Source organism: Cherax quadricarinatus, chromosome 24 (assembly GCF_038502225.1).
Source record: "Cherax quadricarinatus isolate ZL_2023a chromosome 24, ASM3850222v1, whole genome shotgun sequence".
NCBI classification, from domain to species: domain Eukaryota; kingdom Metazoa; phylum Arthropoda; class Malacostraca; order Decapoda; family Parastacidae; genus Cherax; species Cherax quadricarinatus.
In genome coordinates this window covers 32,393,248-32,420,996 of record NC_091315.1, presented here as the reverse complement: position 1 = coordinate 32,420,996, position 27,749 = coordinate 32,393,248, and the positions used below count along the sequence as shown (strand labels likewise).

The following is a 27,749-nucleotide window of genomic DNA, read 5'->3' as shown; positions in this document are numbered from 1 at the left end:
CATCGGCTATGTAAATCTGCAACAGCAACAATGGCAGAGCAATGGTGCTGCATCATCCATCAAGTGGTGATGGTGTCACGTCAGCACACTAGATGGTCAACACAAAGGTTCAGTCTGTGTATAAACTTGGACAGGAATTTTTAAAGAGTAGACCCTCCAAGGGAATTCTCAGAGGATGGAGAAGAGTTATTAACCTAGGTAATCGGATCTAATCTCCCATTTCCCAAGCACTGTAAGGCACTACGAGTTTAGTGCTTCCCCGTAAGCACAATAATAATGCTTTTGAATACATTCACTTCCTCCATATATATATATGTATATATATATATATGTATATATATAAATGTATGTATATATATGTATATATATATATATGTATATATATATGTCGTGCTGAATATGTAAAACTGGTCAGTTAGCAAGAACTCATTTAAAATTAAGTCCTTTCTAAAATTTTCTCTTATACGTTTAAAGATATATTTTTTTATTAATGTTAGTGTAAAAATTTATAATTTTGCACCAAAAGAATCTTAAAAAACTTATCTAACCTTATTATAACAAGCACAATTTATTTTAGCCTAATCCAACTAAATATATTTTAGACACGTTTACTATAATTTAATATTAAACAAACACAATGAAATGTTTTTTTTCGTTAGGTTCAGAATGATTTTTGCGAAATTATTGCATACACAAATTTTCACATGTCTATAGGACATGAACGTTGCTATTTAAGCCAAGATCGCAAGTTTTACATATTCGGCACGACATAAACATTTGCATACATACGTCAATGTACTACGTAAATACCTTCCTGGGATCGCGTAACGACCTAATTCCATCTAGGGGTAATTGACTTTGAATCACTGAATTGCGTAATTAAAACCTGTCTAGGGAGCTCCATGCTGCGGCCTGTAGAACCACCATTGTCCTGTGTTGCTTGAAGCAACTCTTATTAAAATACTGCCTGTTGAATAGCAGGAAATGTAGATTTTTTAAGTATATCTAAAAGCCGTCTCTCAGAAAGGAAAGTATGCAGAAATTTACTTAGTAAAATAGATTTAATACACATTTTATGTACATTTTGTCTGTATAGCCCTTGTGGCTTAGCGCTTCTTTTTGATTATAATAATAATGTACATTTTGCTAATAGTTAATATTCAAACTAATTTCAATCCACTTACGGTTTTGAAACCAACGGAAATTATCTTTATTAGTGAGTCTTTCATTTTACCAAATGATATCAAGAAAGAGCCAGTGAAACCATGAAAAATACCATCCTAGAGAAGAACTAGAAGAATTCACAGATAAAGACCCACTAGCGGTGAGAGGGGGAAGTATACCTGGAAAGGGTTTCGGAGGTCAACGCCCCTCTGCGGCCCGGTCCGTGACCAGACCTCTTAGAAAACACCTCAGAGGCGAGAGGCCGGTAGCGCAGCACACCCTCCCGTTGGTCATGTCCGTGAAGAGTTGGTGGCCGCTATTGTTCAACGGCGGAATGAAGGGAATGAGCCGAGGTAAATGAGGAGTGACAGCGTCATGAACAGTATCACTGATATCTTGATTTAAAAGGCACTTAAGATATCAAGTTTAACCGGAGCCTCATGGTCGGTGGGAGCAAGAATATCACTTCATGGTTATTGTTACCTTTAGCAACCTCAAGGTCAAGCTGATTTGGCCACCTCACGGCTGACTGTGACGACAGTTGTCCTGACAACCAGGTGACGGAGTGGGTTGTCTTGACAACCAGGTGACGGAGTGGGTTGTTCTGAGAACCAGGTGACGGAGTGGGTTGTCTTGACAACCAGGTGACGGAGTGGGTTGTCTTGACAACCAGGTGACGGAGTGGGTTGTCTTGGCAACCAGGTGACGGAGTGGGTTGTCCTGACAACCAAGTAATTCGGTTGTCCATGGCATAGCCCTGGTTTTCTTACTTCCCCCACAGTATTCAGACGACTTCTACGACAGGACGCAACAACCACACTGTGGTAAGAAGACAATTACATTTATACGAAATTTTTTGTTGCCGACATGTCGCCTACGTGGTGGATTTTATGAAGTAACAGATAAACTGGACAAAAGGTGAACAATGTATATAGTGAACAGTGGTACGGTGAAGAACAACTGGGGGTGTAGTTCTGGCTACAGTGGTACGGTGAAGAACAACTGGGGGTGTAGTTCTGGCTACAGTGGTAAGGTGAAGAACAGATATAGTACTACTGACAGTTCCACATTACTGTGTAAGCGAAAAGTCGCCAATAAAATTGTTTGTACTTATACATTTGTGTCTCTTCAAAAGATAGATTCCTTGGGAACAGAGAAGTGTAATAACCTCATCAACCTCGCCAAATATGTCTCAGTTGACGAATTCAGTCCTTGGCACTCTGCATTGTGGCACCTGTGGCACCTGTGCCACTCGTGGCATCTGTGAAGTGTTGATCCTGTGTCTCCCAGCTGGGAAAAATATGAATGCTATACATACCAGAGACCCAGGATGTTTAATGATTCTGTTGCGGCAGTGTTGCCCTGAGCTGTGCTGATGCTTGTGTTGGTTCGTTCTGTGGTCGCATCTCTGACAGCTAGTCCGTCCTTAATGGTAATTTTTAGATAAATGATTCAGTGAACTGTCACGATGAATGATGAATTAAGCACTTGTGCAAAAATTAGGTATCTTTATTGTGGAAACGTTTCGCCAACTAGTGGTTTCCTCAGCTGAATACAAAGAAGAATGGTTAAAGATCAGAAATAAGAGTATAGCATATGTGCGGAGAAAGGGTTTATATACTGGAGACAGATGAGGTGAAGCAGTCGTGGGCGGTGTCACCTTGGACAAATCCCCAGGTGAAAGTAGGCCATGCTTATAGATTAGGCATGAAAATTAATCTGATTGCTCCTGCGTTAATCTAGTCTTTAATATTCTTTTTAATCTGTCTCTTATTCTTGAGTTTTCTGAGAACTCGATTTCGTCGTGACTTTTTCGTGTCCCTCCGTGAGTGGGCTGTGATGGTTGTTATGGGCAGGATTTATTCGAACCTAGAAGAGCAGCCAGGAGGAAACATCTTGTAGTTATGCTACATCACACAGTTATTGCTACATCTCTCTCCTCAGCCTCCCGATGTCTCTCAAAATAAAATAATTATTCCCAACGGCGACTCGCCAGGTGTGAGCCGCTCCGCTGCTCTTATGCGCTGTAAAATCAGGACCCAAGACTCAAGACCCAGGACCTAAGACCCAGGATCCAAGACCAAGGACCCAAGACCCAGGACCTAAGATCACGGGGACATAAAAACAATTTGTGTCATACTTTACACCAGCATGTCAATGCCTGAAATATTTCGTTGCTACAGATAGTCGCATAAGCCAGTAAGTGGACGACTTACTGGCTTATGATAGGTGAGAAATAGCAAGGAAGGAGAGTCAGAAGATAGGAAAAGTGAAGAAAATACTGAGTAAGCCGAGGTCAGGTCATGAGTGTTGCGAAGATTAAAGCAATTGACAATATACTGAAGAGATCAGACGAACACAGAAACAAAACCAGGACTATGATTCGTGTTAGGAGTGTTGTGTACATATATTAATTCAACGGGACAGTGTCTGTGAAGGCTAGCGAAGGGACACCATTAGTAGAAGATCACTTTATACTTTATAGGATGGTATGGTGTCGGATATCACAGAAAAGCACGTTGTTAGAATCAGTAAGATGAAGAAACAAGAGCGACCAGCAGTTTCCCCGATGTATTGCAGAGAGCAAGAGAAGAAGATGAAGTAGACAAGGGAAGCAGCAGGAGAAGAAGGAGAAGAATGAACGAGATTGAGGAGAGCCCATAGAGAGACCAAAGGTTTGAGAATAATATTTACCTTGGAAGGAAAAGGAATTTGAGTCCACACAAAGGCGGATGTGTTAATAAAATAAAATAAATACGTATATGATTGGGTTAAGTTGTGCACACTATTCTAACAATATCATGTTCATTTAGAAATTTAATTTAGTTCCAGCAGTGTTATTGACCCTTCAGTATTTTGATCTCTGGCGTTATATTTCCCAAGAATGAGGATGTGATCAATATTAATTTGATCAGCTGAAAAATCAGGTTGAAACTAATTAGCTGGCCACAGATATTAAAGGTGTTAATGGGTAAGTTTCCTGCGTGTACTTGAGTACTTTGGTATCGCATGTTCACCATTCTTTGATGAGTTATGAGTGAACGAGGCCAGTTGTCTCTCTAGCGTAAACCACATAACAGTTAGTTGATCTTATTTACAGCTGCGTATCCAGTCAACGTCACAGGAGGCTTCTTATTTTTCGTGCTTCATTCTTGCAATCCAGTTACATCAGTATTCTTGGTTGCCCTAACGCAACGCAACTCAGGAAACAAATATATTTTCTAAAACTATCGATCGTAGTTATTAATTATAATGTCTTTCAGGTTTGATAATAATGCTGTTACTCAACAACTATAGTGTGCAGATACATGAGAACAAACAGTATAGTTGGCACATTCTTTCCAGCATAACCATTGTCAGTAATCATGTTTCAGCACTGCGTCAGCACACTCCTGGTCAGTGTTTACCAAGCGCCCCTCCTTCTCTGCTAATTATTTACTTCAGTGGAGAATTTTTCACCTGATTCTTCGACTTTGTGTTCTGAGGCATTGGTCAAACTTCCTGGCGTTACATAACATGTCACCAGCTGATCAAGATGGCCACAAATATTTTAGGCAACATTCCTAAGGGTTTTTAGGGACTGGTATTTTAACATGGAGTATGCCTCGTATTCACTACCTGCCAAGTCAACAGGTGCTATACACATGTGGCATCTTTTGGTGGTCACGCGTGTGGAGGCAGGTTAACAGATGGGTCCACCAGTCCAGACAAAGGTGCTTGCCCTATCCACAAGTTCCCGTGTGGTGGAAGACAGATTGGTGTCGCAAAAAAACGGTAAGAGGAGTGACTGTCACACCCACACCTTCCGGCAGTGTGGTGACAAGTATGACGGTAGTGGAGTGACCGGCCCAACCTGCGTTATCATTGACTGTTGGCTAGTTTAAACTAGAGATTATTCCAACTAGTGTACATTCATTAACCAATTGCATTTCCTTTCGTTTAAAAATTTACGCTTAATATATCTAATTCTCGGCTAGGCTTGTTTACACATATTTAAGTATAATTAAACACAAAATATGTGGTTTATGTCTGGCAGCTCAGTAGGTACAGCAAAATCTCCTGTGTCCAATTTTAGTTAAAAACAGTAAGAGTATAAGCTGACTCCCGGTTTGACTGACTGACTTTCTTGTTCCATGTTTGAAGATAATCCCATGTGATGGTGCATGACTGGAGTAACTGTCAACACCAACTGCGTAAAATACAACACCAGCTGCATAAAATACAACAACTAACTTTTGATATTATGATGTAAGTGGCGTCTATCAGAGCCGCCACACGCTACCAATGATCCCACAATGTAACTATCACACAGAAGGGAAGCCGCACACAGCGGATGTTCCCACCATGTAACTTAGATAACAGTGTAAACACATACTGTGTGGCTTCCCACCATAGAGAACAGCATAGCAGCATACTGAGAGTGTTCCCACCATAGAGAACAGCATAGCAACATACTGAGAGTGTTCCCACTATGTAACATTTCCTAAAGAACAGGTTAATGTAGCCGCCCACTACGGGTCTTCCCCACACACTGTACTATATCCACACACTACAAGTGTGTCAGGTCTTATTGACAAGGAAGAAATTAAAGTCAGGTTCAAGTATGTGTCAACACGTCTGCCACAAATGATAAGTTTCTCTCTGATACTTCTTACAATAGAATTTTCTTTGAATTCCTCAACACATGAAAGATTTTCTGTGGTCACCCAACCAATTGTGCACTTTATTCTGGTTTTAATTATCAAATAATAATTATTATTGCTATTATTATTATTATTATTATTATTATTATTATTATTATTATTATTATTATTATTATTATAATATTATTATTGATATTATTATTATTAGTAGTAGTAGTAGTAGTAGTAGTATTGCTATTATTATTATTATTATTATTATTATTATTATTATTATAATATTATTATTGCGGAAAGAGGGTTTATGATTGGCCGGTGACTTGACCAATGACAACTTGGGTTTAGATCACTTTCCAAACAGTTACTGAAACAACTTTACTGAAATGAAAGTCACCTACGTCATGTCGATATCCGGGGAAAAAAGATATGACAGTGCTTGCTCATTTCCTCTGCTGGTATTCTGAAATGCTCGTTTGATTTTTTTTTTCCAGATCTCAGAATCAGGTAATCAAAATCAGTAATAGAAACCATTTCGCTCGAAGGATAAAAAAAAAAAAAAAAAAAAAACTGGGCTGGGATTATTGTCCGGGTTGGCGATGAGCACCAGATGTTTCGGTTCCGAAATGTCTCCCGGTCTTGATGCTGGTAACGGCCTCCTGATGCCGCTGGAGGGATCTTGATGTGCTGTTTGAAGGGATTTTGATGCCACTCTCTTTGATCTAACGAGATATTTCCCAGTTACCTATGTGCCGTGTGATCTCCTACAGGTTTAACGCTCACCCACAACAATAAGCTTGATGGCCGCCACACGCTGACAGCAGGTGTGACAGCCATGCTGTCATCCAGGAAAATTTAAAGTGTAATGTGATAATTGTGTCCGAGGACGTGTATGTAGCATTCATATCCAGGTATTTAGGCCTTAAAATTCCATTGCACTTTCACTGTCAATAATACAATTGACATTCTTGACATGTGGCAGACTGTTGGCAGGAAAGAGAAAAAAACTTTATGACAAAAATACTATTGTTGGGATTTTTTTTCCTTTGATTGTTACGTAGTATTATGCAAACAATCAATTTTTACATATTACTTGTTTAGTAACACTAGTAAAAGCATCACCGGCATTTTCTGGGACTTTTCAACGAGCAACACACACACACACACACACACACACACACACACACACACACACACACACACACACACACACACACACACACACACACACACACACACAAACCTACTAGAGTTTTATGACAAGGTGACAGAAGTAAGACAAGAGAGAGAGGGGTGGATCGACTGCATTTTTTTGGACTGCAAGAAGGCCTTCGACACAGTTCCTCACAAGAGGTTACTGCAAAAGCTAGAGGATCAGGCACACATAACAGGAAAGGCACTGCAATGGATCAGAGAATACCTGACAGGGAGGCAACAACGAGTCATGGTACGTGACGAGGTGTCAGAGTGGGCGCCTGTGACAAGCGGGGTTCCACAGGGGTCAGTCCTAGGACCTGTGCTAGTCTTGGTATATGTGAATAACATAACGGAAGGGTTAGACTCAGAAGTGTCCTTGTTTGCGGATGATGTGAAGTTAATGAGAAGAATCAAATAGGATGAGGATCAGGCAGGACTACAAAGAGACCTGGACAGGCTACAAGCCTGGTCCAGCAACTGGCTTCTTGAGTTTAACCCTGCCAAATGCAAAGTCATGAAGATTGGGGAAGGGCAAAGAAGACCGCAGACACAATATAGTTTAGATGGCCAAAGTCTGCAAACCTCACTCAAGAAAAAAGATCTGGGGGTGAGTATAACACCGAGCATATCTCCTGAGGCGCACATCAATCAGATAACTGCTGCAGCATACGGGCGCCTGGTAAACCTACGGATAGCGTTCCGATACCTCAGTAAGGATTCTTTTAAGACTCTGTATACCATTTACGTCAGGCCCATACTGGAGTATGCAGCACCAGTTTGGAATCCACACCTAGTCAAGCACGTCAAGAAATTAGAGAAAGTGCAAAGGTTTGCAACAAGACTAGTCCCAGAGCTACGGGGATTGTCCTATGAAGAAAGGTTGAGGGAAATTGGCCTGACGACACTGGAGGACAGGAGGGTCAGGGGAGACATGATAACGACATATAAAATACTGCGCGGAATAGACGAGGTGGACAAAGACGGGATGTTCCAGAGATGGGACACAGACACAAGAGGTCACAATTGGAAGTTGAAGACTCAGATGAATCAAAGGGATGTTAGGAAGTATTTCTTCAGTCATAGAGTAGTCAAGCCGTGGAATAACCTAGAAAGTGAAGTAGTGGAGGCGGGAACCATACATAGTTTTAAGGCGAGGTATGATATAGCTCATGGAGCACGGAGAGAGAGGACCTAGTAGCAATCAGTGAAGAGGCGGGGCCAGGAGCTATGAATCGACCCCTGCAACCACAAATAGGTGAGTACACACACACACACGCTCTCACGGTTTATTGTGGACAACACCAAGCTTGTCGTCTTAGTGGACGACCAGTGTGGTACAAAAAGAGACGCTGACATATAAATAACAACTGAAGACCTTGAAAGAAAAGCGTGACACAGTAGAAGACGTTAAAATAAACAATAGTAGAATAGTTATTAATAATTACAGGGATAAAGAACAATATTTAAAACACAGCCGTAATAAATAAAAGTTTCCAAAGAGGATAGAGAACATTTTTAGGAGAAGAGTGAAGGATGAAGTGAGAACTCGCCCAGGACATGGCCAGTAAGTCAGAATAAAAAGCAAGCAAAAGAAAGAAGTGAACATTAAAATGGTATAAAATACCGACAGATTGTTAGGTAAGACACATATGCAACAGTTAGGTATCTTTATTTCGAAACGTTTCGCCTACACAGTAGGCTTCTTCAGTCGAGTACAGAAAAGTTGATAGAAGCAGAAGATACTTGAAGACGATGTAATCAGTCCATCACCCTTAAAGTTTTGAGGTGGTCAGTCCCTCAGTCTGGAGAAGAGCATTGTTCCGCTTCTATCAACTTTTCTGTACTCGACTGAAGAAGCCTACTGTGTAGGCGAAACGTTTCGAAATAAAGATACCTAACTGTTGCATATGTGTCTTACCTAACAAAAGAAAGAAGTATTTGCATGTGAGCAAGTGAATCACCCGGTGAGTTTGGAGACGTGTTGACAGGTGGCGCTAACAAAGACGATCCTACAAGAGCAAAGCAAGAGACCAAACCTACCTCATTCATGAACATCAAAATGGTATACAATACCGACAGGTTGTTAGGTAAGACACATATGCAACAGTTAGACAACTTTATTCCGAAACGTTTCGCCTACACAGTAGGCTTCTTCAGTCGAATACAGAAAGTAGGCAGGAACAGTAGAGATGTGAAGACGATGTAATCAGTCCATCACCCTTAAAGTCGTAGAATTTGAGGTTGTCAGTCCCTCGGCCTGGAGAAGTTCAGTTCCATAGTCAGGAACTATCTGAAGATCGAGCGACAGTGCGGAGACTTAAATACTGTCGGAAGGAGAGGTGCAGGGTAGTAGTAGTAGTAGTAGTAGTGAGAGGCAACTGAGAGGTCATGTCCCTCTCATATCCAACCCTTCTCACTTGAAAAGCTTGTCCAAGGTGTTTTCTGTACCAAGATGCCACGTGTTGCAGTGTCTGACAAGATGAACATCAAAATGGTATACAATACCGACAGGTTGTTAGGTAAGACACATATGCAACAGTTAGACAACTTTATTCCGAAACGTTTCGCCTACACAGTAGGCTTCTTCAGTCGAATACAGAAAGTAGGCAGGAACAGTAGAGATGTGAAGACGATGTAATCAGTCCATCACCCTTAAAGTCGTAGAATTTGAGGTTGTCAGTCCCTCGGCCTGGAGAAGTTCAGTTCCATAGTCAGGAACTATCTGAAGATCGAGCGACAGTGCGGAGACTTAAATACTGTCGGAAGGAGAGGTGCAGGGTAGTAGTAGTAGTAGTAGTAGTGAGAGGCAACTGACAGTATTTAAGTCTCCGCACTGTCGCTTAATCTTCAGATAGTTCCTGACTATGGAACTGAACTTCTCCAGGCCGAGGGACTGACAACCTCAAATTCTACGACTTTAAGGGTGATGGACTGATTACATCGTCTTCACATCTCTACTGTTCCTGCCTACTTTCTGTATTCGACTGAAGAAGCCTACTGTGTAGGCGAAACGTTTCGGAATAAAGTTGTCTAACTGTTGCATATGTGTCTTACCTAACAACCTGTCGGTATTGTATACCATTTTGATGTTCATCTTGTCAGACACTGCAACACGTGGCATCTTGGTACAGAAAACACCTTGGACAAGCTTTTCAAGTGAGAAGGGTTGGATATGAGAGGGACATGACCTCTCAGTTGCCTCTCACTACTACTACTACTACTACTACCCTGCACCTCTCCTTCCGACAGTATTTAAGTCTCCGCACTGTCGCTCGATCTTCAGATAGTTCCTGACTATGGAACTGAACTTCTCCAGGCCGAGGGACTGACAACCTCAAATTCTACGACTTTAAGGGTGATGGACTGATTACATCGTCTTCACATCTCTACTGTTCCTGCCTACTTTCTGTATTCGACTGAAGAAGCCTACTGTGTAGGCGAAACGTTTCGGAATAAAGTTGTCTAACTGTTGCATATGTGTCTTACCTAACTACCTCATTCATCCTAATACAAACATTAATACATCAATATAATACTTTTTCACACATTGGATGTTTCCCCACAGTGTGTGTGTGGGGGTGGAGGGTTGTAAAGGGTGTGGTGGGTGGGTGTGTTGCAAGTAGAAAGAAATAGGTCTCACTTATCAGGTGAATCACCCATTAGTTAGGTAACCGACTTGTAGATGGCGCTGACATATACGTTCCACAGTGGGCATGGTATAACTGGCGTGCATGGTGGGTGTGGTTGATTAATTTTTGGTAGGTAGTTGAGGGTGATTGTAAATCACCCAAGCTGGGTCTATTACCCTCTCTCAAATCAGCTTTAGTTGGTTTTCCGTCTACAATTCCAATCTGCTTTCATCATGTTGGGGTGAAGGGGTAAGGTCAGGTAAGGGAGTAGGGGCAGGGTGGAGCCTTGGAAGTCAAGTCATGTTGGAGGGCGAGTATCTGTTAAGGCTTGGCTGTAGGCGTTGGGGGTAATCTCAGGGCTGTGACCGTGGTAATCTCTGGTCAACTGATTATTCATAAATATTGCAGACTCTCAGTACTTCATTACTCCAAAGTATAAGCAGATGTATATATTGTCAAACAATAACCATTCCAGGCCAATACTGTATCACCAGAACACAAGATGCAGAGTAACTAATTCAGTAGTCTTTGATATCCAGTTTCTACTCAGAAAGGAACTGAAGGTACGAAGCAAGAAGCAAGCATCCCGGAACAGCTGTGGGCACTATGTGGAGAAAATAAAAACCCGCAGAATGAATTAATGCACAATAAAATCAGCGCAGTAGCATAAGGAACGAAGACTGGGATTAGATGAGGTACAGGTAACGAGAGTGACAATTACTGGAATGAGGGAGAGCACTACCCAGGCTGGGAGACTGAAGGCAATGAACCAAGGTGGAAGCCTGCAGCTTCTGAACCAAGGTGGGAGCCCGCAGCTACTGAACTAGGCTGGGAGCTGGCAGCTACTGAACCAGGCTGGAAGCTTGCAGCTACTGAACTAGGCTGGGAGCCTGTAGTTACTCAACAAGGGTGGGAACCTGTAGCTACTCAACCAGGCTGGAAGCCTGCAGCTACTCAACCACGCTGGAAGCTTGCAGCTACTGAACCAGACTAGATGCTTGCAGGTACTGAATCAGGCTGGAAGCTTGCAGCTACTGAGCCAGGGTGGGAGCCTGCAGCTACTCAACCAGGCTGGAAGCTTGCAGCTACTGAACTAGGCTGGGAGCCTGTAGTTACTCAACCAGGGTGGGAACCTGTAGCTACTCAACCAGGCTGGAAGCTTGCAGCTACTCAACCACGCTGGAAGCTTGCAGCTACTGAACCAGGCTGGGAACCTTCAGCTACTTAGCAAGGTAGTTGTGGCTGGGTCTTTAGTAACGGCTAGTGTCGTCCTCTGGTGGATGACAGATTACGCCACTTACACTGCCAGGAGAGGGGCACATCGTGAGCAGCAGCATTGGTAACACACTGTGCCTGGCGACTTCTGACCTGACCACTAAGGATGCAGTTCATGATGCAGTTTGTGGACAGGATAACGTAAGAGGAGAACTGACTTGTGTACCAAAGAGGTGAAGATGGTAGTTGTGCACAGGACACTAAGTCACCTAAAACAAACATTTTATGGTATCAATATCAACATTCTTCCAGAACGTAGAAAATAATGATACTATAGATATCATACCATACATGTGAAACCATACATATCATACCACACATGTGATATCACAGATATATCATACATGTGATACGCTGTATAATCCTACGGGTTTAGCTCTCCCCCATGCTTATATGTGATACTATAGATATAAATGTGATATCACGTATATACTACACATGTGATACTATAGTATACATGAGTGGGTGAGGGTGGGAGTGAGTTGGACCTGACTAGCTTGTCCTAGTAAGTCCGATGCCGTGCTCCTTCTTTAAGTGAATGTGACCTGACCTGACTAGGTTGGGGTATTGGCTTAAAACGGTAGGAGACTTGGACTTGTGTACGAATGGTATATAATACCGACAAGATGAGATTAAGACACAAGATGAGATTGGACTTGCCTCGCATGGGCCAGTAGGTCTGCTGCAGTGTTCCTTTTTTCTTATGTTCTTATGTCAATAAAATTTTAAAGCCAGTGCTAGTAGAGTGAAGTCAGGTACTAGTGTTATGCTTTATATCTGGGGTTGAGACAGGTACTTCAGTTGCTAGCACACACTACCTCATCACACCCATCATTCAGATGCTAGCTCAGCTTGACAAAGCTGCTAGCTCAGCTTGACAAAGCTGCTAGGTTGAACATTAAAATGGTATAAAATACCGACAGGTCGTTAGGTAAGACACATATGCAACAGTTAGGTATCTTTATTTCGAAACGTTTCGCCTACACAGTAGGCTTTAAGGGTGATGGACTGATTACATCATCTTCAAGTCTCTTCTGCTTCTATCAACTTTTCTGTACTCGACTGAAGAAGCCTACTGTGTAGGCGAAACGTTTCGAAATAAAGATACCTAACTGTTGCATATGTGTCTTACCTAACACACAAAGCTGCTAGCTCAGCTTGACAAAGCTCCTGGAGAGCGAAATGTTCCTACAATAAAATGTCACATTAGCAGCATATGTGTTCTTTTAAATAACATATTGTAGGTAATTCTACCATTAAGAAAGTTCTTTGGGTAGTTTCAAGGATGAAATTAAGACACATGTGCAACATCTGGATATCTTTATTGTAGACGTTTCGCCCTCCAGTGGCTTTATCAATACAAATTCCAGGATATAACTTGAAGACAATAGAACTATGTACAGAAGATGAGGTTCTTCTGTCTTCAAGTTATGTCCTAGAATTTGTGAACATCAAAATGGTATACAATACCGACATTGTATCGGTATTGTATACCATTTTGATGTTCATCTTGTCAGACACTGCAACACATGGCTTCTTGGTACAGAAAACGCCTTTGACAACCCTTTCAAGTGAGAACTGTTGGATCTGAGAGGGACCTGACCTCTCAGTAGCTACATTCTCACTACTACTACTACTCTGCACCTCTCCTTCCGACAGTATTTAAGTCTCCGCACTGTCGCTTGAGCTTCAGATAGTTCCTGGCTATGGAACTGAACTTCTCCAGGCTGAGGGACTGACAACCTCAAAATTCTACGACTTTAAGGGTTGTTAGGTAAGACACATATGCAACAGTTAGGTATCTTTATTATGAAACGTTTCGCCTACACAGTAGGCTTCTTCAGTCAAGTACAGAAAAGTTGATAGAAGCAGAAGATACTTGAAGACGATGTAATCAGTCCATCACCCTTAAAGTTTTGAGGTGGTCAGTCCCTCAGTCTGGAGAAGAGCATTGTTCCATAGTATGAATGGACTGATTACATCGTCTTCACATCTCTACTGTTCCTGCCTACTTTCTGTATTCGACTGAAGAAGCCTACTGTGTAGGCGAAACGTTTCGGAATAAAGTTGTCTAACTGTTGCATATGTGTCTTACCTAACAAGGTCCAAGAAGGCAGAATTCAGTGATGCCGATCAGAGTAGTCTAAGAGACTGGGCCAAGAGCCAGGTTTCGACTCCTACCAGTATAAACCGGTGGGTACAAATGGGTGAATCTCTACGAACAAATACCTTCGAGTGGTAGGCCAAGTCTGACTGGAGATCAAGTAGTGAAAGTCAGCAGAGAGAACTCAGCTTTCCTTTATGTTGCCTCTCTTAATATTTACTAAATTTAAATATCGAAAAAACATTTTCATACAAGGAATCCAAATTATTTTCTTCTTAATTCAACAAATAAATCTTATTGAAGAATTTATTTTTATTTTTGCAATAATATTTGTCGTATTTACGAATATTTAATTTTATTCTCATCATTTTATGAAGAATATAATGTACCTACAACACTACAAGTCTTTGGAAATAAATGGTATAAAATACCGACACGGTGGAAATATAAACACATATTCAGTATAATGTGATCCTTTATTGACAACGTTTCGCCCACACAGTGGGCTTTTTCAAGTCACTAAAAGATCTGTTTGTGACTTGAAAAAGCCCACTGTGTGGACGAAACGTTGTCAATAAAGGATCACATTATACTGCATATGTGTTTACATTTCCACTACAAGTCTTTATTGAAGAAACGTTTCGCCAGCGCTGCAAGCTTCATCAGTGGATAACAGAGATGAATAACACTTTTGGAGACATGATCCTCGGTGTAGACGAAGTAGATGAAGTGCAGAAGTAGTCTGATGTAACTAGTGGGTCATCCTAGGTGCAGGATGGCCAGTCTTCTAGCCTAAAGTACAAACACTAGGCCTGAGAAACCATACCCCGGCCGGGATTGAACCCGCGGTCAGAGTCTCAAAACTCCAGCCCGTCGCGTTAGCCACTAGACCAGCTAGCCACAATAAGAATTGTCCAACTAGGTATATTTCTACACCATAGGAAGGCTAGCACAGGCACCACTGTGACCACAAATGCAAGTTTTTACAGACGAATCTCCAGCTAGAGTGGCCGTGACGAACTCTAGCTCAAGTCCCTTCACTGCCGTCAACATGACTCACGAAATCGTAATGACACGATTGCAAACAAACCATACCCCGGCCGGGATTGAACCCGCGGTCAGAGAGTCTCAAAATTCCAGCCCGTCGCGTTAGCCACTAGGACTAGAGCTAGAGTTCGTCACGGCCACGCTAGCTGGAGATTCGTCTGTAAAAACTTGCATTTGTGGTCACAGTGGTGCCTGTGCTAACCTTCCTATGGTGTAGAAATATACCTAGTTGGACGAATCTTATTGTGGCTAACGCGACGGGCAGGTGAGACTCTCTGACCGCGGGTGGCAGTTTACGATTTCGAGATGAGACATATACACAGGTGAGCTGAGGGGTTCACTAGTAGAAATAATGGGCTCTTGTCGGTATTGTGAACCATTCACAGGCAAAAGGACCTGTTATTGTGTGTTCTAGTAGACGGAGCACAACTGCTGTCTCTGGTTTTACATGTATATGTTATGTAAGTTCACCAAGAAGATAATCGGAGAGTGGTTGAGAACTTGGTGAGAAGCGGTGTCATAAACAGCAACCAGTACAGGTTTAAATACGGAAAATCCTGTCTCGCAAACCTGCTGAAGCAACATGAGAAGATGTGAGGCAGGAGAGAGTGCAGAGGAATGGTTGAGCTGCATATTCTTGGACCTCAAAAAAGCATTTGACACTGTGCCGCACCATTAACAGACAAGGATAACCGAAAAGATCCTACAGTAACTCAAAGAATTCCTAAGATAAAGAAGAGAGTGTGAACTAGGAAAGAGTTGTGAGTGTAACAACTGGGGTACGTCAGGAACCGGTACTGGGACTGTTACTTTTTTTCTGGCATATCAACAACATGCCAGATATAAGAGTAGTTTTTCTCTGCATGACTTTTTTCTATGTCGAATGGCATGTTTGTCCACACATATGGTAAGAATATGCCATCTTCACTACGTTTAGCTCCCTAAGACTTAAGGAACCTTTACTGTATATAATGATTTCTCTAAGCCCTTTGACCAAGAGCCATACATGGGCACAAAGACAATCCTCCTTGCAGGGCTGAGTGTTGTGGCAGGGTACAAGGCTGAGTGTTGCGGTAGGGTACTGGACTGAGTGTTGTGGTAGGGTACTGGGCTGAGTGTTGTGGTAGGGTACTGGGCTAAGTGTTGTGGCAGGATACTGGACTGAGTGTTGTGGCAGGGTACTGGGCTAAGTGTTGTGGCAGGATACTGGACTGAGTGTTGTGGCAGGGTACTGGACTGAGTGTTGTGGCAGGGTACTGGGCTGAGTGTTGTGGCAGGGTACTGGACTGAGTGTTGTGGTAGGGTACTGGACTGAGTGTTGTGGCAGGGTACTGGACTGAGTGTTGTGGCAGGGTACTGGACTGAGTGTTGTGGTAGGGTACTGGACTGAGTGTTGTGGCAGGGTACTGGACTGAGTGTTGTGGTAGGGTACTGGGCTGAGTGTTGTGGTAGGGTACTGGGCTAAGTGTTGTGGCAGGATACTGGACTGAGTGTTGTGGCAGGGTACTGGGCTAAGTGTTGTGGCAGGATACTGGACTGAGTGTTGTGGCAGGGTACTGGACTGAGTGTTGTGGCAGGGTACTGGGCTGAGTGTTGTGGCAGGGTACTGGACTGAGTGTTGTGGTAGGGTACTGGACTGAGTGTTGTGGCAGGGTACTGGACTGAGTGTTGTGGCAGGGTACTGGACTGAGTGTTGTGGTAGGGTACTGGACTGAGTGTTGTGGCAGGGTACTGGACTGAGTGTTGTGGCAGGGTACTGGGCTGAGTGTTGTGGCAGGGTACTGGACTGAGTGTTGTGGCAGGGTACTGGACTGAGTGTTGTGGCAGGGTACTGGGCTGAGTGTTGTGGCAGGGTACTGGACTGAGTGTTGTGGTAGGGTACTGGACTGAGTGTTGTGGCAGGGTACAAGGCTGAGTGTTGCGGTAGGGTACTGGACTGAGTGTTGTGGCAGGGTACTGGGCTGAGTGTTGTGGTAGGGTACTGGACTGAGTGTTGTGGCAGGATCACTCTGTCTCACTCTAAGATGCTCAACTTTCTCTCTACAAGTGTTTGTTTTTTTCCTCAGTGCTTGAGCAGGGAACTTTTACTCTCGTTGTGTCGCCTCCACCTCTTCCTGCCTCTGCTGCACCAACACTCACTCTCTGTTGTACAGTATTGCAGCATCTCCCTGTTATATTCATAGGGATGCTCTAAATCTGTAGTGGTTATCTAGCGCTTTGGAAGAAGGGGGTAATCAGGTTTGATCCAAGTAAGGGAAGAGCACCTCCAGTTCAACGACCATTAAGGGGAAGGACAACCATAGCTACGACAGTTGGACACTGAAGTGTTGGGTTACCCTCTCTTCGTTATGTCGAAACTCAAACCCACACTATTTGCAGATGACACTACATACGTCTTCTCTCACCCGAGCCCAGTCACGCTAGCCAATACTGTAAATACCGATAATAATAATTTATGTTAAGCGCTAAATCCATGGGGATCATTCAGCGCATGACGTGGAGGCTTGATCCTCCGTCTGCTGAGCGCCAGACAGACGCGCTTCCTATTTGTAAATACCGAATTACATAAAATATCTACCTGGATGAGGACTAACAAACTTACACTAAACATTGACAAAACCTACTTCATTCAGTTTGGTAACAGAGCTACAGATGTACCTCTTAACATAACAATAAACGGATCACCTATCACAAAGCTAACAGAGGGAAAATTCTTAGGAATCCACCTTGATAATAGACTCAAATTTCATACACATATACAACAAATTTCTAAGAAAATTTCCAAGACTGTAGGCATACTATCGAAGATACTGTACTATGTTCCACAGTCAGCCCTCCTGGCCCTATATCACTCTCTTATTTACCCCTATCTCACCTATGGAATTTGTGCATGGGGCTCAACAACAATTAACCATCTCAGACCACTAATTACCCAACAAAAGGCTGCAGTTAGAATGATAACAAATTCTCACTACAGGCAGCACACTCCACCAATATTCAAAACACTCAACCTACTCACCATACAAAACATCCATACTTATTATTGCACCTATTACATACATAGAACACTTAACTCTGATATTAACCCTCCCCTCAAACATCTCCTTGCCAACCTCAACATAGTGTCCATCTCACACTATGCAAAAACTCAATGCACATAAAAGGCCCTAAAATCTGGAATTCATTACCTGTAAATATAAAAGAAACACTACCTGTTTATAAATTCAAGTCTCTTCTCAAAGTTCACTTACTCACCCAAAACCAAATAAATACTGAATAACTGAACCTTATAAATTGTATATCTTAAATGTTTCTCACAATTATATCACATAAATGTTAAACCTAAAACCCAATCTAACTTTATTATTTTTTAAATACACTACCTAACAGAATCACTACCTAACTGAATGCAACCATATGACCTGTCTTTGTAATACTCACTTGTGCTTTATAGTAATCTGTTTACATTAATGTTTTATCACTGATTTCATCATTGCTTATTTAATCTTAAGTTAATTTTAAGCCAGCCCGTAATGCTATGCATAGTATAAGTGGCTTTGGCATGCTGCTCTTATCTGTATTTTTTGTACCTCTGTATGTGTGCTCAAATTGGAAATAAGTAAATAAATAAATAAATAAAACTATAAGCCTGGCAAGCGTAGTTCCAAGCGCAGGTTCGTAATGTCCACCACCCAGTTAGCAACATCCTAGGTCCTGCCTGCAGTGTTTTGACTCTAGGAGGCAGGCTTCATTTAGAAAGAGTACTCAAAGATTACCATAATTTCCCATTCTTATGATGCTGCTTCTCTGGTGTCAGTGAGCAGATCTTGGATCACATCGTCGGCCTTCTTCACAAACAAATGTTTCTTATAAGTGTGGTATTTCTTTGCGGCAGCCTTTTCCATGGCTGCTTCCATAAGCCGGAGAGATTAGGCATCAGAATGCAGCAAAATATATAAACGCATGTCAAACATTAACTGTGACAGTTTCGCTTTTTAAAAGCTTAAAATCTTGCTCTGATTGACGAGCAAGTTTAGAAATATCTCGCCTAACTCTGTTATTCTGAATTGAGAGGAACAAATAAACATTTGTTGATCTTGATGACTGTGTATTAAGCTAGCAGCTCACAGCAGCTCACTGATTCTGTCGTTCTAGTTAATAATAATTTTTGTATACTTTCATCTTCTTCTGGAAAGTTACTATTTCCCAATGTGATTGCAATAAAAATTGTCACCCCGTAACATCGACACTCGTAAGAGAGCAAAAAACATGTGAGAAGCAGAGAACACAGATAAGAGCGGAGGACAGAAGTAAAAAGACCTTTAGATGAACACTAGAGAATGAAAGATAAAGCGAGCGATAATTTAAATTTGACATAACGAAGTTCATGAAGCTGAAATTACTTTACTGATGCGTAAAGAAATGATGACAGAACAAGTTAGTAAACTGAAGATGTGAAATCGTTCACAGTAAATGACAGAGAAATCCAAGGAGCTAAACACAACCTCTGAAGAAGTCTTACCTGACGGAAAAAATCGGCTACCAGAAAGCAGAGAAGGAACTACAAGCCAATAAATCTTACCTCAGTCACACAACACCGGAGGTAGTGCTGAGGTTACTAAACAACATGGACACCGCAAAAGTTTGGAAGCCTGACAAGATGTTACAGAAGAGAACAAGTACCGTGCAAGCCAATAACAAGGCTCCGCAACAAGTAGTTAGAAGTTAACGAACTACCAGAGAACTGCAGCAAATGTAGCCCCAATGTATAAGACGAGACAGACAAGAGGCACTGAATTATAAGCTGGTAATATTAATTTGCTGAGTTGATGTGGAGGTCAAGTCTCTCCCCCTGGTCCAGCCTCTCAAACCATAATCCATCGGTGTAGTTTCTAGCCCTCTTGGGCCCTGTCATATTTACTCTTGAAACAGTGTATAGTATTTGCTGCCACCATGGCTTGTAGTGCTGCTCGGAGTGTGGGATATGATAATCAGGATCAGAATCGCATCTCGCAGACAACAGTCAGGACAAAAAGATATGTTGCAGAGCAAACTTTTATTGGGACGGCCTTTCACGCTCTGTACAGTTTAGCAGGACGGTGGCCATGGAAGTCGGAATCTGCTAAGGAGTGTGTAACAACTCACCTGTCGAAGCAACTAGCCCTTAAAATGGCATGGCGCTCAAGCATTCTCCCGATACTTGACCGCCGGGCCACTAGTGGCCACGCTCTCTGTCTCAGGCGAGGTCTCGAAGCCGAGGTGAGTAAGGGGGTCGCGGTGGTGAGCGTTGAAAGGGTTATGACTTGAGAAAACTCTACACAGAGCGAAACGTTGTCGAAATAAGAGCTTCTTCGGTGACGCGTGTCTTTTCTTCAGAAAAAATACGTATGCTCCGGGAGAAAACATGGTGAAACCATTACTAATTCTGATATAAATAAACCCACCATGGGAGTTAATGAGCCTAGTGGTGAGAGGCAGTGAGAGGCAGTCATCAACAAGACAGACTGAGAGAGTGGTCAAACATGTGCCTCATCGAGTTCATCCCCATTTCAATACCAAATACTAAAAGTCGACGAAGGAAACAAAAATCCAGAGACAGGTGCAAACTGGACGTGAAAAAAATAACTGCAAACATTGAGCAAAGAGAAGAATCTGGGGGTAAATAAGGCAGCAAACACATCGCTGGAGGCGCACGCAAACCACACAACTTCAGAAGCAAATGCCATGCACGCAAACTTGGAGAATAAAAAGGCACAATACCGTGACTAGAACATTACACGATAGTCAGTATTCCAGGCAATCGTAAGTTTCATTATCTAATGTGCGGGTTATTTGTCTATTTTTTTTTAATCACTGTACCCCCTCAAGGGGAGGTTCCTTGACGCTTGTGAGGGGCTCTTGATCTAGGGAATTGGCTCTGTGTTCTAGTTCCCTGAAATGAGCCTGAATACCTTCCTCCCCCCCCACAGGCGTTGTACAATCCCTAGAGGTTTAGCGCTCCCTTGTGATTATAATAAATAATAATTTAGCCACCGTAATATTAATAAGAATAACAACAACAACAACAACAACAGCAACAACAACAATAATAATAATAATAATAATAATAATAATAATAATAATAATAATAATAATAAGAAGAAGAAGAAGAAGAAGAACAACAACAACAACAACAAAAACAACAACAAAAACAAAAACAAAAACAATAATAATAATAATAATAATAATAATAATAATAATAATAATAATAATAATAATAATAATATATCCTTTATAATAATACTAATAATAATATCTATCATCCTTTCCTCGGATCAAGACTGGTATTCCTTTGATGTAAGGTCCTTCGCGTTCCCGCTGAGAGGATTACAATCGTGGCTGTGATAGTCGTTACTGCCGTGGCTTCACCTCCCTCAGGATGGTCATGACAGAGTTGCCCTGTCTTACTGCACACTGCCCCGTGTGTTTGCCGCACACTGCCCAGTGTGTTTGCCGCACACTGCCCCGTGTGTTTGCCTGACACTGCCTCGTGTATTTGCCTGACACTGCCCCGTGTGTTGAATGTGTACGATGACCTGTAAATTCCTTCTTGCCCTCACCTTGAAGCTGAGTCTTGGGATTATCATAAGATTCTTTTGTTCTCGAGAACACTTGTGATGTCTTCCACTCCCGTGTCACTTGAAGAATAACGCAATTATATCAATCAAGTTTTCACAGAACTTTATTACGAACAATCTTTCATCATCGACTGCAAGAAGAAAGACCTAGGAGATAATAAGTACTGTGTTTTCCGGCATATAAGGCGCGCTCTTTTTTCCCACAGAAAGACTTGGAAAATCAGCCTGCGCCTTATATGCTCAAGATCAGGGTCAAGTGTAGACTCTGGGTTACGCATTAGGGTAAAGTAAGAGGGCAATAAACTCTACTGATTTACCGTTATGATACATCTGTCGTGCACTTTATATCTTGAGGTTATCTTGGGGTTATCATGGGGGTTATCCTGAGGTGATATTTTGATTATCATGGGATTATCTTGGAGTTAACTTGGCGGAAAATTCTGTAACTCTTGTTCTAACACATCAGACAGCTGATACACTGCACTTCCCGTCAACAACACCAGCGATAACCTTTCCATTATTAGTCACCAACATCTGATCTAAAATCATGAAAGATTTAGTCAAGAAAAGGAAGCCACTGAACGCCACTGCTGGTGGTGTCTATACCTCACCATGTGGAGGCTGTAACAAGATTTACGTCGGTGAAGCCTCCAGAGATCTCGACACCAGCGCTAAAGAACATATTAACGGATGCTGGAGCTACAACAAAAATACATGCACGCTACCTAGACACCCCGAGAACCATCTTATGAAATGGCCGTTGCGAGAGTGTTCAGAATCTGCAGTAACAGCCACAACCAATAATTTTAACCAGAACTCAGGATCATACAGTCTCCGAAGTTTTAGGGAGACTCATCTCCCAGTACCTGACACTGCGACATTGGTCGCCGCCTCAGGAGTTGATACCGCCTGTATCTTCCATTGCATTTATTGCCGTTGTGGTATAATTATGACTGGTTAATTTTCAGTGATAAGAGGACATTCTAACGTAACTCATTCTAACGAAACCTAAACAGCGCATACACAGTTCTGCAAACTGTGTATGCGTGAAATTCACCAAGAATGTACGAGGATGGTTTGTACGGTTCATACAGTTTGTACATGAACTGTTCCACTGACTTACGGAAAATTTGAAATTTTAGCCATATTTGTGCAGGTCTAGATAATAAGTATATACTTTTAGCAATTAAATTACTGCATCTTTGAGATGATCGCGTGAATCACTGACACTGAATGATGTTGCGAGTTTTCTGTCACAGCGTATATAGGTACTACACAAATAACCCGTAAATAGGAGAGAAGCGATATTGTGCATTTTTGTTCTTTCTGTATAGGCAATCACTGATAGTAGTATTATGCGTCCTATTAATGGCGCAGTCACAGGGATGTTGGTGGGTGACGCCCACCTGACGCCCCACAGACGCAAGTATTAGTTCTCAGTTAATGGCTAATTTTCACAGAAATGTATTGCTTATACATACTGATATACTGGTTTTAGCCCCTCCCCTTCAAGAACGAAATCCTGATTGCGTTGCAGCATCTGATGCCTATCCTGTGGACGGCAGTCAAAAGAGGCACGTCAAGGGGTCTAGAAACTGACACCCCATCCTCCAGGTTTAAATATCGTTCGTGAGGATATTAGCGTTCTGAAGGCGACAACAAGTGTCGCCCTGCCAGACATATGCCAACCTTCATTGTTGGTTAACTCAAAATAAACATAAATTAACTTTGCGTTAAGCTAATCTAGCTTAACCTAGCTCTACCTAGGCTAGAATAACAAATGGTAGATTTCTACGTCATGCTCAGTGGGTGGAAATATTCGAACTGCTGTGAGGGCTAAAAATGTTCTTCCTTATAGTGAACGTTTCGTTCTCCGAGAGCTTCGTCAAGCTTTGACAAAGTTTATAGAGAGTGAAACGTTGCCACAATAAAATGTCACATTAGTTGCATCTGTGTCCATTTACCAAGCATTCTGTCGGTAATTCTACCCTCTTTTAAATGAGCCAACAACGAGACGAGGACGACAACGTAAACAAGGACGACAGCTTCAAGGACGACAACGTAGAGAAGGACGACAACATAAACAAAGACGACAACAACAAGGACGACAACGTAGACAAGAACGACACTCGCTAGTAAAGAATACTTTTTAACGCTGCTGTTGCCGCCTCTTTAATACACCGATGACCAACAGCTGAAGATATGTTGCTTTTGAGAAACGTAAATTTGGCAGTAATACAAAGATGAGTGTTCACATGTAACCAGCGAGTACAAAATGGAATCACTACATTACAAACTGTTATGTACCACTCGCGGCGTAATAACTGTCTAATGATGGTCTAAAAAGTCGCTCAGTTGGAATTTCGAATGTGGGGAAATTTTGATCCGCATGCATGGGTGAACTTAAGAAAGCAAAGATTATTTCATAGACCGTGTGTTTTGTTAAAACTAGCGTGTGTATGTGTGTGTGTGTGTATGTCATTGTCAATTCAAGCAGTAGATGCCACCAGTAGGCAACACGCTTGTTGAAAGTGCAACACACTGACCTTTTGTGTTGTTGGTGTGTGCTGGACACCAGCCTGGCCCTGATACGTTCATTCAGTACAACGTACCAGCAGGCAACCTTAACCAGGGGTTCTGTGTAAACCAATAATTTATTTTGAGGTTCTGAATCCTGGAGTATACCTGGAGAGGGTGTCGGGGGTCAACGCTCCCGGGGCCCGGTCTGTGACCAGGCCTCAAGGTGGATCAGGGCCTGATCAACCAGGCTGTTTCTGCTGGTCGCACGCAACCCGACGTACGAACCACAGTCCGGCTGGTCAGGTACTGACTTTCGGTGCCCGCCCAGTGTCTTCTTGACAACTGTCCTCAAAGATTTGCCAAGTTATACCATGAATTAAGGAAAGATCCTGGACTTCACCTTACGAAAGAAACAAAGCAAATGCGATAATAATTCTGGACAAGGTAGATTATAGTGGAAAAATGAAGATATTATTAGAAGACGGGGGAACTTACGTGCCCTTTAAAACAAATTCTCAGCACATAAACACTGAGAGTCACACAGCTGCTGTTTACACTACCAGTACTAATGCTCTTCCAGCATCCATAGTTAATCGGTGGTCCTGAGGTGGTTGGTGAACTAGGGTAGGTGGATGCCGCAGAGACACAACACTGTAGTCAAGAATAACATTGTAACTATTCAGCACCTATTGTGTATCTAGTTGAACTCTGTGTTTGCAAAGTGCTTGGCCAACCAGTTTTAAGCTGAATTATTTATGTTTTCGCTTACGTCTTCAGAGGGACGTCTATTCAAGTGTTTTATATATGCATAACAAAACGTAACACACAAGTGTTAAATAACAAAAAAGGCACAATACCGTGACTGGAACGATACACAAATAACCCGCACATAAAAGAGAGAAGCTTACGACGACGTTTCGGTCCGACTTGGACCACTGACAAAGTCACACTGTGTGACTTTGTCAATGGTCCAATTCGGACCGAAACGTCGTCGTAAGCTTCTCTCTTTTATGTGCGGGTTATTTGTGTAACACAAGTGTTACACTTCATGCCACGAAGTCTCATGCAATCATTTCATGTTACTGTATATTTTTGCGTGTCTAATGCTCCCATTCTTCGTTACCAGGTAGGTACGCTAGGTACTCCTTAGCGTTTACATCATTCCCATCCATATTTATGGTAAGAAAACTGTCTGACTAAATCCATATACCTCTGACAGAACGGATTAACTCTATTTTCATTCCTCCCATTAACGTTTGATAACACAAAGATTAACCATAGACACCATCATTTCCACTAGCGTTCACTTGCCTTTACCGTTTTAAGATGCTAAAAAAAAAAATCCTGTACACGAAGCAAATCTGTAACTTCTCTCTTTCTCTTTCAGATTTTGGTGACTTCCAAACTGTACCTGGCCAATGACACACAGTGTCATTGTGGCGCCGCACGCACAACCACTCCCAATATCGTCTCTCAGCAACATTATGGTGTTTCGGTGACAACGAACAAAAAACTCTGAACAGTTATGACGTGTATGAGACACGTTGGCAACATGTTTGTGTGGTGGCTGGTTGTAGTGGTGGCCCTGGCAGTAGGTGCCGCACCTGACACTGGCTCTTCAAACTTCGACAACCATAGGGCCAAGAACGGCCTCCACGGCAGCTCCCGGCACTATGAGGAGCGTGAATACGAGGTCTCTCCTGTACGTCTGGCATATCCTCGAGACGGCAAGAAGACCGAAGCGTGAGTACCCTCACTTGTATGAGTCATTATGACTTGTATGAATAATGAATTATGAAAAGTTGGGAATTATGAAGAGTTAGGATTTATGAAGAGTAGGGAATTATTAAGAGTTTTGTAGGAATTATGAAGAGTTTTGTAGGAATTATGAAGAGTTAGGTACTATCAAAAGTTATGAATTATGAAAAGTTAGGAACTGTGAAAAGTTAGGATCTATGAAAAGTTAGGAGCTATGAAAAGTAAGGAACCATGAGAAGTTAGGAAGTAGGGAAAGACACTAATATCTAGCTGAAGCTTTATATCAATTAAGCTTGTCTCTTAGGTTAAGCTTTGCTTTCAACCATTTCCCCACCTCTTAGCAAAGCTTTCTGGTGATCTGAGAAAGCTCTTCTGAGAGCGAAACACTGATCATCTAAAGCCCTGTCTGTGTACATACCAGTTGGTTTTAGGCCCTTCAACCAGCTAACACTGGTGTGTTGATGATTGATGTTACTAACACTGGTGTGTTTGATGTTGCTGACACTGGTGTGTTGATGATTGATGTTACTAACACTGGTGTGTTTGATGTTGCTGACACTGGTGTGTTGATGATTGATGTTACTAACACTGGTGTGTTTGATGTTGCTGACACTGGTGTGTTTGATGTTGCTAACACTGGTGTGTTTGATGTTGCTAACACTGGTGTGTTTGATGTTGCTAACACTGGTGTGTTTGATGTTACTAACACTGGTGTGTTTGATGTTGTTGACACTGGTGTGTTGATGATTGATGTTACTAACACTGGTGTGTTTGATGTTGCTGACACTGGTGTGTTTGATGTTACTAACACTGGTGTGTTTGATGTTGCTAACACTGGTGTGTTTGATGTTGCTAACACTGGTGTGTTGATGATTGATGTTACTAACACTGGTGTGTTTGATGTTACTAACACTGGTGTGTTTGATGTTGCTAACACTGGTGTGTTGATGATTGATGTTACTAACACTGGTGTGTTTGATGTTGCTGACACTGGTGTGTTGATGATTGATGTTACTAACACTGGTGTGTTTGATGTTGCTAACACTGGTGTGTTGATGATTGATGTTACTAACACTGGTGTGTTTGATGTTGCTGACACTGGTGTGTTGATGATTGATGTTACTAACACTGGTGTGTTTGATGTTGCTAACACTGGTGTGTTGATGATTGATGTTACTAACACTGGTGTGTTTGATGTTGCTGACACTGGTGTGTTGATGATTGATGTTACTAACACTGGTGTGTTTGATGTTGCTAACACTGGTGTGTTGATGATTGATGTTACTAACACTGGTGTGTTTGATGTTGCTGACACTGGTGTGTTGATGATTGATGTTACTAACACTGGTGTGTTTGATGTTGCTGACACTGGTGTGTTTGATGTTGCTAACACTGGTGTGTTTGATGTTGCTAACACTGGTGTGTTTGATGTTGCTAACACTGGTGTGTTTGATGTTACTAACACTGGTGTGTTTGATGTTGCTGACACTGGTGTGTTGATGATTGATGTTACTAACACTGGTGTGTTTGATGTTGCTGACACTGGTGTGTTTGATGTTACTAACACTGGTGTGTTTGATGTTGCTAACACTGGTGTGTTTGATGTTGCTAACACTGGTGTGTTGATGATTGATGTTACTAACACTGGTGTGTTTGATGTTACTAACACTGGTGTGTTTGATGTTGCTAACACTGGTGTGTTGATGATTGATGTTACTAACACTGGTGTGTTTGATGTTGCTGACACTGGTGTGTTGATGATTGATGTTACTAACACTGGTGTGTTTGATGTTGCTAACAC

At 42.1% G+C, this 27,749-nt stretch overlaps 1 protein-coding gene across 1 annotated transcript in view; it reads left to right on the top strand.

Annotated features, from left to right (window-relative positions):
- LOC128690895 (CD109 antigen) overlaps positions 1-27,749 on the top strand; it is a 326,701-nt gene that overhangs the window by 86,562 nt on the left and 212,390 nt on the right. Inside the window, exon 2 of the mRNA XM_053779656.2 lies at positions 25,578-25,933. Within this exon, the coding sequence (XP_053635631.1) occupies positions 25,716-25,933 (218 nt within the window). The 5' untranslated portion in view covers positions 25,578-25,715. The remainder of the gene's footprint in view (positions 1-25,577; positions 25,934-27,749) is intronic.